Genomic DNA, 15,585 nt, shown 5'->3' with positions numbered 1-15,585 from the left:
AGGTGGAGCGGAGGTGATGCTAGCGCTGGGGAGCGGCTGCAAATACAGATTATCATTAGAGAGAGGTTTGACTGCACAGAGACCATAATAAATCAATTGCTTGCAGACTCATATCAAAACCCTATCAGTGAGTGGCAAGTGAAAACAAGCTCAGGGCTCCCACTGATGCTGCATTATGGTGAGTTGTATAATTATTTCACTATATATTACAATGTAATAATAATAGAAATAAAGTGCACAATAAATGTAATGTGCTTGAATCATCCTGAAACCACCCCCCTGCCCAGTCCGTGGAAAAATTGTCTTGTATGAAATCGGTCCCTGGTGCCAGAAAGGTTGGGGACCGCTGGTGTATAGAATAAGTGTCCACATGTTTGAGACATTGTGCTAGGAGTGATAACAAAAAAGATTAACATAAAGTTTAGCTTTCCTGGGAGTTTGTAATTTTAAAAAATGACAGTGGTACCAGAAAACGGATAAAATTCAGAAGAGGATACAGAAGAGAATTCAATAGAAAAAATAAGCCCAAGAAAAAATAAGTACATTGGGTAAACGTATTTATATGTCCATGTGTGAAAATATGACATTTACTTTTCTTTGAAGGCAAGATATTTATTTTTTTTGAATTTTATTTCATTTATTTTTTTATATAGCAGGTTCTTATTAGTCAAAAATTTTATACACATCAGTGTATACATGCCCATCCCAATCTCCCAATTCATCACAGCACCACCACCACCACCCTGCCACTTTCCCCCTCTTGGTGTCCATACGTTTGTTCTCTACGTCTGTGTCTCAGTTTCTGCCCTGCAAACCCGTTCATCTGTACCATTTTTCTAGGTTCCACATATATGCGTTCCACAAATATACGATATTTGTTTTCCTCTTTCTGGCTTACTTCACTCTGTATGACAGTCTCTAGATTCATCCCCGTCTCTACAAATGACCCAATTTCATTCCTCTTTATGGCTGAATAATATTCCATTGTATATATGTACCACATCTTCTTTATCCATTCGTCTGTCTGTGGGCATTTAGCTTGCTTCCGTGACCTGGCTATTGTAAATAGTACTGCAGTGAACATTGGGGTGCATGTGTCTTTTTTAATTATAGTTTTCTCTGGGTATATGCCCAGTAATGGGATTGCTGGGTCATATGGTAATTTTAGTTTTAGTTTTTTAAGGACCCTCCATACTGTTCTCCATAGTGGCTGTATCAATTTACATTCCCACCAACAGTGCAAGAGGGTTCCCTTTTCTCCACACCCTCTCCAGCATTTGTTTTTAGTAGATTTTCTGATGATGCCCATTCTAACTGCTGTGAGGTGATACCTCATTGTACTTTTGATTTGCATTTCTCTAATAATTAGTGATGTTGAGCAGCTTTTCATGTGCTTCTTGGCCATCTGTATGTCTTCTTTGGAGAAATGTCTATGTAGGTCATCTCCCCATTTATGGATTGGGTTGTTTGTTTTTTTAATATTGAGCTGCATGAGCTGTTTATATATTTTGGACATTAATCCTTTGTCTGTTGATTCGTTTGCAAATATTTTCTCCCATTCTGAGAGTTGTCTTTTCATCTTGTTTGTAGTTTCCTTTGCTTTGCAAAAGCTTTTAAGTTTCATTAGGTCCCATTTGTTTATTTTTTTTTATTTTTTTTTAACATCTTTATTGGGGTATAATTGCTTTACAATGGTGTGTTAGTTTCTGCTTTATAACAAAGTGAATCAGTTACACATACATATACATATGTTCCCATATGTCTTCCCTCTTGCATCTCCCTCCCTCCCACTCTCCCTATCCCACCCCTCCAGGCTGTCACAAAGCACCGAGCTAATATCCCTGTGCCATGCGGCTGCTTCCCACTAGCTATCTACCTTACTACGTTTGTTAGTGTGTATATGTCCATGACTCTCTGTCGCCCTATCAAAGCTCACCCTTCCCCCTCCCCATATCCTCAAGTCTGTTCTCCAGTAGGTCTGCGTCTTTATTCCTGTCTTACCCCTAGGTTCTTCATGACATTTTTTTCCCTTAAATTCCATATATATGTGTTAGCATACGGTATTTGTCTTTTTCTTTCTGACTTACTTCACTCTGTATGACAGACTCTAGTTCTATCCATCTCATTACAAATAGCTCGATTTCGTTTCTTTTTAAGGCTGAGTAATATTCCATTGTATATATGTGCCACATCTTCTTTATCCATTCATCCAATGATGGGCACTTAGGTTGTTTCCATCTCCGGGCTATTGTAAATAGAGCTGCAATGAACATTCTGGTACATGACTCTTTTTGAATTTTGGTTTTCTCAGGGTATATGCCCAGTAGTGGGATTGCTGGGTCATATGGTAATTCTATTTGTAGTTTTTTAAGGAATCTCCATACTGTTCTCCATAGTGGCTGAACCAATTCACATTCCCACCAGCAGTGCAAGAGTGTTCCCTTTTCTCCACACCCTCTCCAACATTTATTGTTTCTAGATTTTTTGATGATGGCCATTCTGACTGGTGTGAGATGATATCTCATTGTAGTTTTGATTTGCATTTCTCTAATGATTAATGATGTTGAGCATTCTTTCATGTGTTTGTTGGCATTCTGTATATCTTTGGAGAAATGTCTATTTAGGTCTTCTGCCCATTTTTGGATTGGGTTGTTTGTTTTTTTGTTATTGAGCTGCATGAGCTGCTTGTAAATTTTGGAGATTAATCCTTTGTCATTTGCTTCATTTGCAAATATTTTCTCCCATTCTGAGGGTTGTCTTTTCGTCTTGTTTATGGTTTCCTTTGCTGTGCAAAAGCTTTGAAGTTTAATTAGGTCCCATTTGTTTATTTTTGTTTTTATTTCCATTACTCTAGGAGGTAGGTCAAAAAAGATCTTGCTGTGATTTATGTCAGAGAGTGTTCTTCCTTTCTTTTCCTCTAAGAGTTTTATAGTGTCCGGTCTTACATTTAGGTCTTTAATCCATTTTGAGTTTATTTTTGTGTATGGTGTTAGGGAGTGTTCTAATTTCATTCTTTTACATGTAGCTATCCAGTTTTCCCAGCACCACTTACTGAAGAGGCTGTCTTTTCTACATTGTATATCCTTGCCTCTTTTGTCATAGATAAGTTGACCATAGGCGTGTGGGTTTATCTCTGAGCTTTCTATCCTGTTCCATTGATCTATATTTCTGTTTTTGTGCCAGTACCATATTGTCTAATTACTGTAGCTTTGTAGTATAGTCTGAAGCCAGGGAGCCTGATTCCTCCAGCTCCATTTTTTTTCCCTCAAGTCTGCTTTGGCTATTCGGGGTCTTTTGTGTCGCCATACAAATTTTAAGATTTTTTGTTCTAGTTCCGTAAAAAATGCCATTGGTAATTTGATAGGGATTGCATTGAATCTGTAGATTGCTTTGGGTAGTATAGTCATTTTCACAATATTGATTCTTCCAATCCAAGGACATAGTATATGTCTCCATCTGTTGGTATCATCTTTAATTTCTTTCATCAGTGTCTTATAGTTTTCTGCATGCAGAAAACTTTTGTCTTTTGTCTCCCTAGGTAGGTTTATTCCTAGGTATTTTATTCTTTTGTTGCCATGATAAATGGGAGTGTTTCCTTAATTTCTCTGTCAGATTTTTTATCATTAGTGTATAGGAATGCAAGAGATTTCTGTGCATTAATTTTGTATCATGCAACTTTGCCAAATTCATTGATTAGCTTTAGTAGTTTTCTGGTGGCATCTTTAGGATTCTCAATGTATAGTATCATGTCATCTGCAAACAGTGACAGTTTTACTTCTTCTTTTCCAATTTGTATTCCTTTTATTTCTTTTTCTTCTCTGATTGCCGTGGCTAGGACTTACAAAACTATGTTGAATAATAGTGGTGAGAGTGGACATCCTTGTCTTTTTCCTGATCTTAGAGGAAATGGTTTTGGTTTTTCACCATTGAGAATGATGTTTGCTGTGAGTTTGTCGTATATGGCCTTTATTATGTTGAGGTAGATTCCCTCTACACCCACTTTCTGGAGAGTTTTTATCATAAATGGGTGTTGACTTTTGTCAAAAGCTTTTTCTGCCTCTATTGAGATGATCATATGGTTTTTCATCTTCAGTTTGTTAATATGGTGTGTCACATTGATTTGCATATGTTGAAGAATCCTTGCATCCCTGGGATAAATCCCACTTGATCATGGTGTATGATCCTTTTAATGTGTTGTTGGATTCTGTTTGCTAGTATTTTGTTGAGGATTTTTGCCTCTATATTCATGAGTGATATTGGTCTCTAATTTTCTTTTTCTGTAGTATCTTTGTCTGGTTTTGGTATCAGGGTGATGGTGACCTCATAGAATGAGTTTGGGAGTGTTCCTTCCTCTGCAGTTGTTTGGAAGACTTTCAGAAGGATGGGTGTTAGTGCTTCTCTGAATATTTGATAGAATTCACCTGTGAAGGCATCTGGTCCTGGACTTTTGTTTGTTGGCAGATTTTTAATCACAGTTTCAATTTCATTACTTGTGATTGGTCTGTTCATATTTTCTATTTCTTCCTGGTTCAGTCTTGGAAGGTTATAACTTTCTAAGAATGTGTCCATTTCTTCCAGGTTGTCCATTTTATTTGCGTAGAGTTGCTTGTCGTAGTCTCTTAAGATGCTTTGTATTTCTGCGGTGTCTGTTGTTACTTCTCCTTTTTCATTTCTAATTTTATTGATTTCAGTCCTCTCCCTCTTTTTCTTGATGAGTCTGGCTAATGGCTTATCAATTTTGTTTATCTTCTCGAAGAACCAGCTTTTAGTTTTATTGATCTTTACTACTGTTTTCTTTGTTTCTATTTCTTTTATTTCTGCTCTGATCTTTATGATTTCTTTCCTTCTGCTAACTTTGGGTTTTGTTTGTTCTCCTTTCTCTAGTTCCTTTAGGTGTAAGGTTAAATTGTTTATTTGAGATTTTTCTTGTTTCTTGAGGCAGGCTTGTATTGCTATAAACTTCCCTCTTAGAATTGCTTTTGCTGCATCCCATAGGTTTTGGATCATCGTGTTGTCATTGTCATTTGTCTCTAGGTATTTTTTTATTTCCTCTTTGATTTCTTCACTGATCTCTTGGTTATTTAGTAACATATTGTTGAGCCTCCATGTGTTTGTGTTTTTTACATTTTTTTCCCTGTAATTGATTTCTAGTCTCATAGTGTTGTGGTCAGAAGAGATGCTTGATATGATTTCAGTTTTCTTAAATTTACTGAGGATTCATTTGGGACCCAAGATGTGATCTGTCCTGGAGACTGTTCCGTGCGCACTTGAGAAGAAAATGTAATCTGCTGTTTTTAGATGGAATGTCCCATAAATATGAATTAAATCTATCTGGTCTGTTGTGTCATTTAAAGCTTGTGTTTCCGTATTAATTTTCTGTTTGGATGATCTGTCCATTGGTGTAAGTGAGGTGTTAAAGTCCCCCACTATTATTGTGTTACTGTCGATTTCCTCTTTTATAGCTGTTAGCAGTAACCTTATGTGTGGAAGTGCTACTATTTTGGGTGCATATATATTTATAATTGTTATATCATTGATCATTATGTAGTGTCCTTCCTTGTGTCTTGTAACATTCTTTATTTTAAAGTCTATTTTATCTGATATAAGTATTGCTACTCCAGCTTTCTTTTGATTTCCAATTGCATGGAATATCTTTTTCCAGCCCCTCCCTTTCACTCTGTATGTGTCCCTAGGTCTGAAGTGGGTCTCTTGTAGATATCATATATATGGGTCTTGTTTTTCTATCTGTTTAGCCAGTCTGTGTCTTTTGGTTGGGGTATTTAATCCATTTACATTCAGGGTTATTATCGATATGTATGTTCCTATTACCATTTTCTTAATTGTTTTGGGTTTGCTTTTGTAGGTCCTTTTCTTCTCTTGTGTTTCCTGCTTAGAGAAGTTCCTTTAGCATTTGTTGTAGAGCTGGTTTGGTGGTGCTGAATTCTCTTAGCTTTTGCTTGTCTGTAAAGCTTTTGATTTCTGCATTGAATCTGAATGATATCCTTTCTGGGTAGAGTAATCTTGGTTGTAGTTTCTTCCCTTTCATCACTTTAAATATATCATGCCACTCCCTTCTGGCTTGTAGAGTTTCTGCTGAGAAATCAGCTGTTAACCTTATGGGGATTCCCTTGTATGTTATTTGTCATGTTTCCCTTGTTGCTCTCAGTAATTTTTCTTTGTCTTTAATTTTTGCCAATTTGATTACTATGTGTCTCGGCATGTTTCCACCTAGGTTTTTCCTATATGGGACTTTCTGCACTTCCTGGACTTGGGTGGCTATTTCCTTTCCCATGTTAAGGAAGTTTTCAACTCTAATCTCTTCAAATATTTTCTCTGGTCCTTTCTCTCTCTCTTCTCCTTCTGGGACCCCTATAATGTGAATGTTGTTTTGTTTATTGTTGTCCCAGAGGTCTCTTAGGCTGTCTTCATTTCTTTTCATTCTTTTTTCTTTATTCTCTTCTGCAGCAGTGAATTCCACCATTCTGTCTTCCAGGTCACTTATCCATTCTTCTGCCTCAGTTATTCTGCTCTGGATTCCTTCTAGTGTATTTTTAATTTCAGTTATTGTATTGTTCATCTCATTTTGTTTAGTTTTTAATTTTTCTAGGTCTTTGTTAAACATTTCTTACATCTTCTCGATCTTTGCCTCCATTCTTTTTCCAAGGTCCTGAATCATCTTCACTATCATTATTCTGAATTCTTTTTCTGGAAGGTTGCCTATCTCCACTTCATTTAGTTGTTTTTTGGAATTTTTTCTTGTTCCTTCATCTGGTACATAGCCCTCTGCCTTTTCATCTTGTCTGTCTTTCTGTGAATGTGGTTTTTGTTCCACAGGCTGCAGGACTGTAGTTCTTCTTGCTTCTGCTGTCTGCCCTCTGGTGGATGAGGCTATCTGAGAGGCTTGTGCAAGTTTCCTGATGGGAGGGACTGGTGGTGGGTAGAGCTGGCTGTTGCTCTGGTGGGCAGAGCTCAGTAAAACTTTAATCTGCTGACTGCTGATGGGTGGGGCTGGGTTCCCTCCCTGTTGGTTTTTTGGCCTGAGGGAACCCAACACTGGAGCCTACCGGGGCTCTTTGGTGGGGCTAATGGCAGACTCTGGGAGGGCTCACACCAAGGAGTACTTCCCAGAACTTCTGCTGCCAGTGTCCTTGTCCCTTGGTGATCCACAGCTGCCCCCTGCCCCTGCAGGAGACCCTCCAACACTAGCAGGTAGGTCTGTTTCAGTCTCTTATAGGGTCACTGCTCCATCGCCCTGGGTCCCGATGCGCACACTACTTTGTGTGTGCCCTCTAAGAGTGGAGTTTCTGTTTCCCCCAGTCCTGTCAAAGTCCTGCAGTGCAATCCCGCTAGCCTTCAAAGTCTTGGTTCTCTAGGAATTCCTCCTCCCGTTGCCAGACCCCCAGGTTGGGAAGCCCGACGTGGGGTCAGAACGTTCATTCCAGTGGGTGGACTTCTGTGATATAAGTGTTCTCCAGTTTGTGAGTCACCCACCCAGCAGTTATGGGATTTGATTTTATTGTGATTGCGCCCCTCCTACCGTCTCATTGTGGCTTCTCCTTTGTCTTTGGATGTGGGGTATCTTTTTTGGTGAGTTCCAGTGTCTTCCTGTCGATGATTGTTCAGCAGTTAGTTTTGATTCCCATGCTCTCGCAAGAGGGAGTGAGAGCACATCCTTCTGCTCCACCATCTTGAACCAATCTCTCTGACATTTAATTTTTGAAAATCTTTTTAGCTGTTGTCAGTGCAATTTTGGACTCATAAACTCAACAGGTTTAAATGTTTAAAATTTGAAATGAAATTTTTTTATGCAATCATTAGTGTCATTGACTGAAATCTTCTATTTCCATAGATTTGATCCAGGCTACCAATGAGACCAATGTTAATATTCCTCAGATGGCAGACACGCTCTTTGAGCGGGCAACAAACAGTAGCTGGGTGGTTGTATTTAAAGCTTTAGTCACTACGCATCATCTCATGGTGCATGGAAATGAGGTAAGCCATGTAGACCTAACTTTTCTTTTTCTGGCAGGGGAGGGAGGCTGGTGATGACTTAAGTTTCTTAAGCTTTCACTAATTAGGAGAAAAAGAAGAGGAAGTATATGGTTCAGAGTCATCTGGAGTACAATTTTAATCTACTGTTTGGCTGTTTTTCAGAAATATGTTGTCAGACATTTTGTTAGGGATATCAAAGTGTTAAATCTGTATATACCATGTAAATGTATTAATGGACAAAAATATTAGGAGAAAGGAACAACAAAATTATTTTCCCATTGGGAAGTAATTCTTTGTGCCTCTGTGTGAAAATTGCTTTCATAAAAATGTTTAATTTTGGAAAATATTGACTAAACTAAAAATTAGCCATTTTATATGGGATACCTACCGAATCCTATTAAATTGCAGTGTTTCTGTTATATACAGAAATGAAAGATCACACAATTTAATTCGATTTCAGTGGGTCTGATAAGTTTTTATTCCCCCTCAGAGAAAGCCCGCAGACTAGGAAACTTTATACTGAGTAAAAAAGATCACAATGAGAATTTATGTTTTTAGAAAATTGTCTTTAGTATCAGAACTTGTTTAAAGTAGTGATTTCAGAATATTGATGTTTAGTTCTGACTTTTGTTTTTCAGAGATTTATTCAGTATTTGGCCTCTAGAAATACACTATTCAATCTCAGTAATTTTTTGGACAAAAGTGGATCCCATGGTGAGAATATTATGTTTTACAATTTTCTTGCTAATGTTTTTGATGCAGAATTTTTTGATTTTTGAAGTGAGGTTATTAATTAAAAATCCGTGTTAACTGATAGCTCCATTGGATATAAAAGGGAAAAAAATGTAAACCTAACTATATAGTTACTTTATATTAGCTTTAAAATACTTAATTGTTATGCAACTCAGCATATGAATTATACATTAATTCTATTTCTTGTCTTTTTCAGTGTTTACCTTAAAAAGTAACAGTGGGTATGTTAGATCCACAATTGTTTGTTAATGAAGGTGTAAGAGACAATGAAATGAAAAAGTACTTTGCCAATGAAAAATAATCCAGTTTTAAATGTTTTTTTGTAAAGTAATAGAATTTGTACTGCAGTCATTTGTTCATTCAGCATATTTACTGGTTGTCACTTAACGTATAAGGCAAGCACACCAAGCACGTGGATAGTTCTCAGATAGCTTAAATCTGCAACAGTGAACAAAAATGCAAGGAAAAATCAGAAAAGGCATTCTGTACAAAGATGGTAGCATATCTAAATTGAATAGTCTTGGAATGTCTCATGCCAAAAGTATTTTTGCCTGAAGTAGGATTTTAAATGAGGCCTGTCTGGTACACTTATTGACCTCATCTTAGAATTATTTATATTTGAGGAGTTTAAAAAAAAATTGGAGCTAGCAAAGCACAGTTGAAGGTATTTGATTAATTAGTTTTATCTCCTCTGCCCCTCTCCCCAGGTTATGATATGTCTACCTTCATAAGGCGCTATAGTAGATATTTGAATGAAAAGGCTTTCTCTTACAGACAGATGGCATTTGATTTTGCCAGAGTGAAGAAAGGGTATGTTTTTTCTTTCTCATATTTATTTGAGCAGAAGAAGTCTTTGAGACATACTTGATTTATCTCAACTAAGTTAATTGCCAACTAGTTTTGATCATGAAGGCCCAGTTTATAATAACCTAAAAAAAAAACCTCAATAACATTATGCAAGTTAGCCTTGTGGTTGCAATGTTACTTATTTATATTTTCATGCAGAAAATCTGATTTGCTGCTCAGAGTTGACATGGTACAACATTTTATTTTGTTAAAATCAACTCAAAATTCTTCAACAGTTATATACCTTCAAATAATTTTAAATGGAGAGAATTTAAACAAGTTTCATTTAAAAGAACATGGCTGTAGTCGACAATAGTTATTTCATTGTGTTTTGATTGAGGTGAAACTGAACTGTATGTGTGTGTGGAGATCTGTCACAGATTTGGAGAACAGATAACACTGTCCAACTGTTATACATGCACACACACAAACACATGAAAACACACCATATCTGAACTAATTATTAATACTAACCATTGATTAGGAAAAATCTCATTGATACAGACTCCTTGCATGTTTAATTCATAATTGCTATTTATTTCCCTCTAAATAGATGTTTGAGTTTAATCAAAAGTGTTCAGCTGTAGATCTGTGCAAATCTTGTATCCATTCCTAATTTGAAATAATGGCAACATATTGTACAAAGTTTAATATTTTAGTCTCAAGAATTCACACAAAGAGATATAACTCTGTTTTCTGATAGCTGACCTCAACTTAGCTTTGAACGACTTTTTTTTTTATCATGGTAGTGAAAAATATAAACTTGCCTATTCAAAATAAACTAGTTTCTTGTGGGTGAAGATTTTATAAAATTAAGGTTTGAGTTCATCCCCATCTCATTAGAGATGATTCTAGTTGCTATGCCTTCCTCTGACTTCTTACATGGCCCTGGGCAGCCGTGGCTGATGTTCCGAGCTGGATTGTGACCTCTCCACGATATGTCCACAGCCTTCTTAGAAACTTCTGCACCGCTGAGTGCACATAAGGGCACTTTGGGATGCTTTCCCTACCGTTGAGGTGGGAGAGACCGAAAGCTGCCATTATCAGCGCAGTCATGTCACCTGGGCATTTTCCTCAAATGTTTCACTCCTGCTGCTTCTTGACCATCTCTGGATACAGGAGCTCTCTAAGAGGCCTGTGGGTGGGTGCAGGCTTCAGTGCCCCTTACGATGCACCCTTCAGTGCTAACCTCCAGTCACGTTCTCTACAGCTGGTTAAACTCAGCTCTTTTTGACCAAACTGCAAATCAGAATGCCTTTTTCTTCACTTGATGGTTAATAGTATAAATTCTGTTCCCAGTCCTACAGGTTTTGAAGACTTCCAAGACATGTTTTCTCTCTCTCTCTCTCAAAAACAAACAAACTGGGGTTTAGGAAACCTAGATTTTTAATACTACTATTTCTAGATTTTTAATACTACTAAATCTATAGTAATACTACTATAGATTTAGAAAAATCCATTCATAAATTCAGCTGGCCTCTTTTATCCAGACCACATTGCTTTCTTCCTGAGGGCAGTGCATAGAAAGCACGGCCTTTGTGGTTAAGGAATGCATGTGGGTGAGAAGGAGTATAGAGAAGGAACCCAGCCAAAGCCTCTTCACATCTTAGAATCATCCCAGGAGATTAATAAGGAAATAGGAGGAAAACAGTTTGGAACAATGCATGTGGTCTCAAATTTTCCACATACAAGTAAGTCTTACCTTTTTGGTTTTTGTTAAATTGTAGGGCTGATGGTGTCATGAGGATAATGGCTCCTGAGAAACTACTGAAGAGTATGCCCATACTACAGGGACAGATTGATGCACTGCTGGAATTCGACGTACGTACCTCACCAGAAAATGCTTCTTACACAATCATGCTGCCTTTTATTTGAAGGTGGGCTACAGATAAGGAATTTCCTCAGGAGACAGATTTAGGTCTCCCTCATATAGTTGAATTAGATGAACGCTTAGTTTAGGCTATCAGTGAGGAATAGAGGATTTTGGTTGTCCAGATTGTCAGAGAAGTTTACAGGTGTTTACTTCAGTCATGGAAAACTACGAGTGGTGCATTCTTGGATCCCCATGCTCAGAGCAGGATGGTGGCCTCCTGTTGTGTTTGACAGAATAAAGTAGCTGCAAAACATACGTTCAGGCAGCTAAATACCCCAGCCTGCTATTAGAAACTATTTTATACAGTCTGTTTAAATGGCACCATCCATGGAAGAGAATTATTTTTGTTTTGTCATGGTCCTTCTTCCTGCCAATACCAACGTGGCTTGTCTCTTAAAACCAAACCTGTATCTTGACTGTGATGGTGGATACACTAACTTACACATGCGATAAGATGATGTAGAACTAAACATACACACAACAGGTAAAACGGGAAATCTGAGTAAGATGGGTGGATTGTATTGATATCAGTATCCTGGTTGTGACATTGTACTATAATTTTGCAAGATTTTACCTCTGGGAGAAACTGGTAAGTAGTAAATGGGAATCTCTGTATTTTTCACAGTTTCATGTGGATTTGCAGTTATTTCAAACTAAAAATTTTAATTGATGAAACATACCTGATTTGTGAAAATAAAATGTTCTGCCCTGTAGGAAGATTCTTAACTCACATTGTTATCTTTCCTCTGTTTTGGTGGTTGCCTAAAACAAAGATTTTCCTCAAATATTAGTAACTAAAATCTCTGTTAAGATTATGGTTTCGTCTATCCTGGTCACAACACCCAACTCCTGTGAAATTTCATTTAAAGCAGCAAACCATCTTACTGTTTTGTTTTTTTTTTTTTTTCCATCTTACTGTTTTTTGACAGATTTGACAGTAAGGACGTCACTAGGTATATATGGAATTGCTTCTCTTAACTTTTTTTCTTATTATTCATTTTTCTTTGTTTTCCTTACCCTTAATGTTGGTACTGTATTACTTAAAGGAGAAAAGAAGTCAGAAAAGGAAAAAGAGCAGAGCATGAGGAGTTGTGAGCAAGGACTGGGAAATGGAGAGAAATCATTCTTCTTTGTGCTGGTGATTAGAGTATTTGCTGGGTGGGCGAATACTGTGAGTCTCCAGAACTATTTTAGGGGTAGCTGGCTAAGGAATGTTTTCCCTGTGCTAGGCTTCCTCTCTGAGTCACTGCAGGCCCCTGGAGCCTGAACCCTTCCACAGAGATCGTTACCCAGGGGAAGGAGAAGAATGTAATATGGCATAGTAAAAGCAACAGGAGTTCAGGTGTTCAAAAGTTGGATTTGATTTATCTGTGGATCATTAATCACATAGAATGTATATATGTCTTTTAATTGATAGGACTAATTTCATTGACTTAAATTGAAGCAAAAAAAAATAGGCAATCCAGTTTTTGATATTGGTAGTGTTACTCAAAGAGTTATGCAGCATTTGGTGAATATGAATGAATTTCTTAGTCATCATTTGAGACTTCTTAACATGCTCTGAGAAAAATTGTCATTTGATGATCTGCAGTTAACTTATGAAATTTTCATCTGTTTCTAGGTACATCCAAATGAACTAACAAATGGTGTCATAAATGCTGCATTTATGCTTCTTTTCAAGGACCTTATCAAACTTTTTGCTTGCTACAATGATGGAGTTATTAATTTACTTGGTAGGTAGAACTACTGCATGGTGTCTGTGAAGAGAGACTGTATCAGAATGCAAAGATGTGGATGCTACAGACTTCATAAAAATCTAAATACACGGCTCATTCAGGTCACATTTCTGTGTGTGTTCTTATGTCGAGATTAAGTGCAGGGAATGGAAAGCTTTCTAGGTATTTTCAGCAGAAAGAGATTTCATACAGGGATTTTGATGCTTACAAAATTTTGGAATGACCGAAGGAGCAGGTTCTAGGCTTTGCCTCTTGGAATAAGTCCCATAACAATACATAACTGTTCCACTGTGCTGACAACTACCTCTGATGCCTCCCCTGGAGGTGCTCCTATTTTGATGTAGTTCCATACATCTCACTATCTTTCATTTGCCGTAAAGTGAAAATCAGATAGATACACTGCTTGACGTTTGGCCTACAGTAAAAGATTTCTTTCTACTGACAAGGTCACCCCTTTCTGGGGTATAATGATTCAGCAAACCACTTCCACCTAGTGCCAGTCTGAGAAAACATCTCTAAACCAAGCTTGAATTATATTTTTCCCGCTGTCAGCTGGTCATAGGGATCTCCCAGAGGCTATAGGCATGATTGGAGGGAGAAGTAGCCGTCCAGAAGATGTAGGTATGCTGGGAGTATGAGCCACCTGTTCATACAACCTACATGGGTATTCAGGCACTGCTCGAGGCTGATCGCTTATATTACCACCTCCATTTGATGATGGAGTATATTCTTTTTTTTTTTTGATGGAGTATATTCTTGCACTTGTCTAGCTTTATGGTTTGGTGTATAAGATATCGCTTGAGGTCTTATGATCACTTGGTATTCTCTGGTCAGAACTTCAGTCTCTAGAAGCAAGCCTAGAGCAGTTTTTCCAAAGGAGGTCAGTTACTATCTGAAAAAGAAATGGCCCTGCTCCAAAGCGCTAGAGGCTTCTGTTGTATTTTCCTATTGGCATGTGCCAGAGTTGTCCTGCAGCATTTGGATCTGCTGTAGACACTTGCAGCGCCTTTAGCTTTGCAGGAACAAAGGCCCGAGTGGCCCCAGGTTGGAGCAGTTGCAGAGTCTTCCTTGAGCTGGGCCCTGCTTCCATCTGACACCATACACCGATACTCTGTTTAGAGCAGCACATACACATGTTGTCTATGCTACCTCCAAAACCGAAGAAAGCTCGGCAAAACTTTCGCCTGCATTTTCGTTACAGAGAGTGCAAGGTGAAGCAATGTGTCTTTCAGATGGAGGGGGCCTTCGGACCCGCAGAAACTTCATCGATGTAGCAGGTCCCTGGGCTTTCATAGATTCTCTCTCCTTCCCCTTGACCTGCCTCTGACTTATTAGGCACCTAGCATACCTGAAATTCTTTCCCACCAGCCACAGTCAACCTGATGTCAAGTGATATCCAGTGGCATTATGACAACCAGAGAGGTTAATATACTTGAAATAAGACAGTGACCATGTACTGGCATCCCTGCCAGATGAAAGAAAACTACTTCTGATGGGCTGTGTTTACTGGGGTAGATAGAAGAGAACTTGCTAGTTTGATAGATGCTTATCACATGTCAGCAACTGTGCTGATTTTATGCTGGAAAGGAGGACACATCTGGATCTCTGCAAGTAAGGATCATCACCTGATTAAGTTTCCAGTAACCTACAGTTCATCTCTAAGATTCACTCATCTTTTGCACAAACCAGGCATGCAAGTTAACTGGGAATATGATGGAATTGCTACCCTGTATCTTTGTAGAGATCATGAAACCGATGTGGAGATCCTGCTAGGTTTAAAGTATTTCTGTGTATTTCAAAGTATTTCATCTATGTATTCAGGAAACTGGGGAAATAACCACTGACAGTTTCATGCATCCACTGGATCGAATTTTTTTAAAATCTCCTAATCCCCAGAAAGCCTCCACTCAGATCGGTAGAAAATGTAGTGACATTTTGGATCCCCAGAGACTAGCATCGGCTTAGAGTCTGTGTCCCTGAAAATTCTGGGTATGTCCCCTTTCCCATGTGTGTAGTCACTCTGGTAAGTGTCCCTTTGCAGAAGAGTAGGAATAGATGCTTTTGGCTGTGTTTCAAGGCTCTTACTCAAGAATATCTGGAGGGCTTATTAAAATTGAGGTTGCTGGATACTAACTCAGAGTTTCTAATTCAGTAGGTCTGGGGTAGGGCCTGAGAATTTGCATATCTAGTGAGGGCCTGGATTGTGCTGGGTTTGGGGAACTACAGTTTGGGAACCACTGTGTTAGATCCACTTCCGGATGTTCAGGCCAGCATTTTTTTTTTTTAACATCTTTATTGGAGTATAATTGCTTTACAATGGTGTGTTAGTTTCTGCTTTATAACAAAGTGAATCAGCTCTACATATGCATATATCTCCTCCCTCTT

At 38.1% G+C, this 15,585-nt stretch overlaps 1 protein-coding gene across 7 annotated transcripts in view; it reads left to right on the top strand.

Moving 5' to 3' along the window:
• The window catches only part of SNAP91 (synaptosome associated protein 91), a 157,059-nt gene that overhangs the window by 46,082 nt on the left and 95,392 nt on the right, over window positions 1–15,585 (top strand). For 6 of the 7 annotated variants that reach the window (XM_029224259.1, XM_029224258.1, XM_029224261.1 and 3 more), the window contains exons 3-7: window positions 7,850–7,992; window positions 8,631–8,706; window positions 9,453–9,555; window positions 11,319–11,412; window positions 13,086–13,197. In XM_029224259.1, the coding sequence (XP_029080092.1) occupies window positions 7,850–7,992; window positions 8,631–8,706; window positions 9,453–9,555; window positions 11,319–11,412; window positions 13,086–13,197 (528 nt within the window). The remainder of the gene's footprint in view (window positions 1–7,849; window positions 7,993–8,630; window positions 8,707–9,452; window positions 9,556–11,318; window positions 11,413–13,085; window positions 13,198–15,585) is intronic. The other variant, XM_029224260.1, reaches the window with a different exon arrangement.

The sequence above is a fragment of the Monodon monoceros genome, unplaced genomic scaffold, assembly GCF_005190385.1.
Source record: "Monodon monoceros isolate NGI ecotype Baffin Bay Population unplaced genomic scaffold, NGI_Narwhal_1 Super_Scaffold_15, whole genome shotgun sequence".
NCBI lineage: Eukaryota > Metazoa > Chordata > Mammalia > Artiodactyla > Monodontidae > Monodon > Monodon monoceros.
This window is presented reverse-complemented; position numbering and strand designations above follow the sequence as displayed.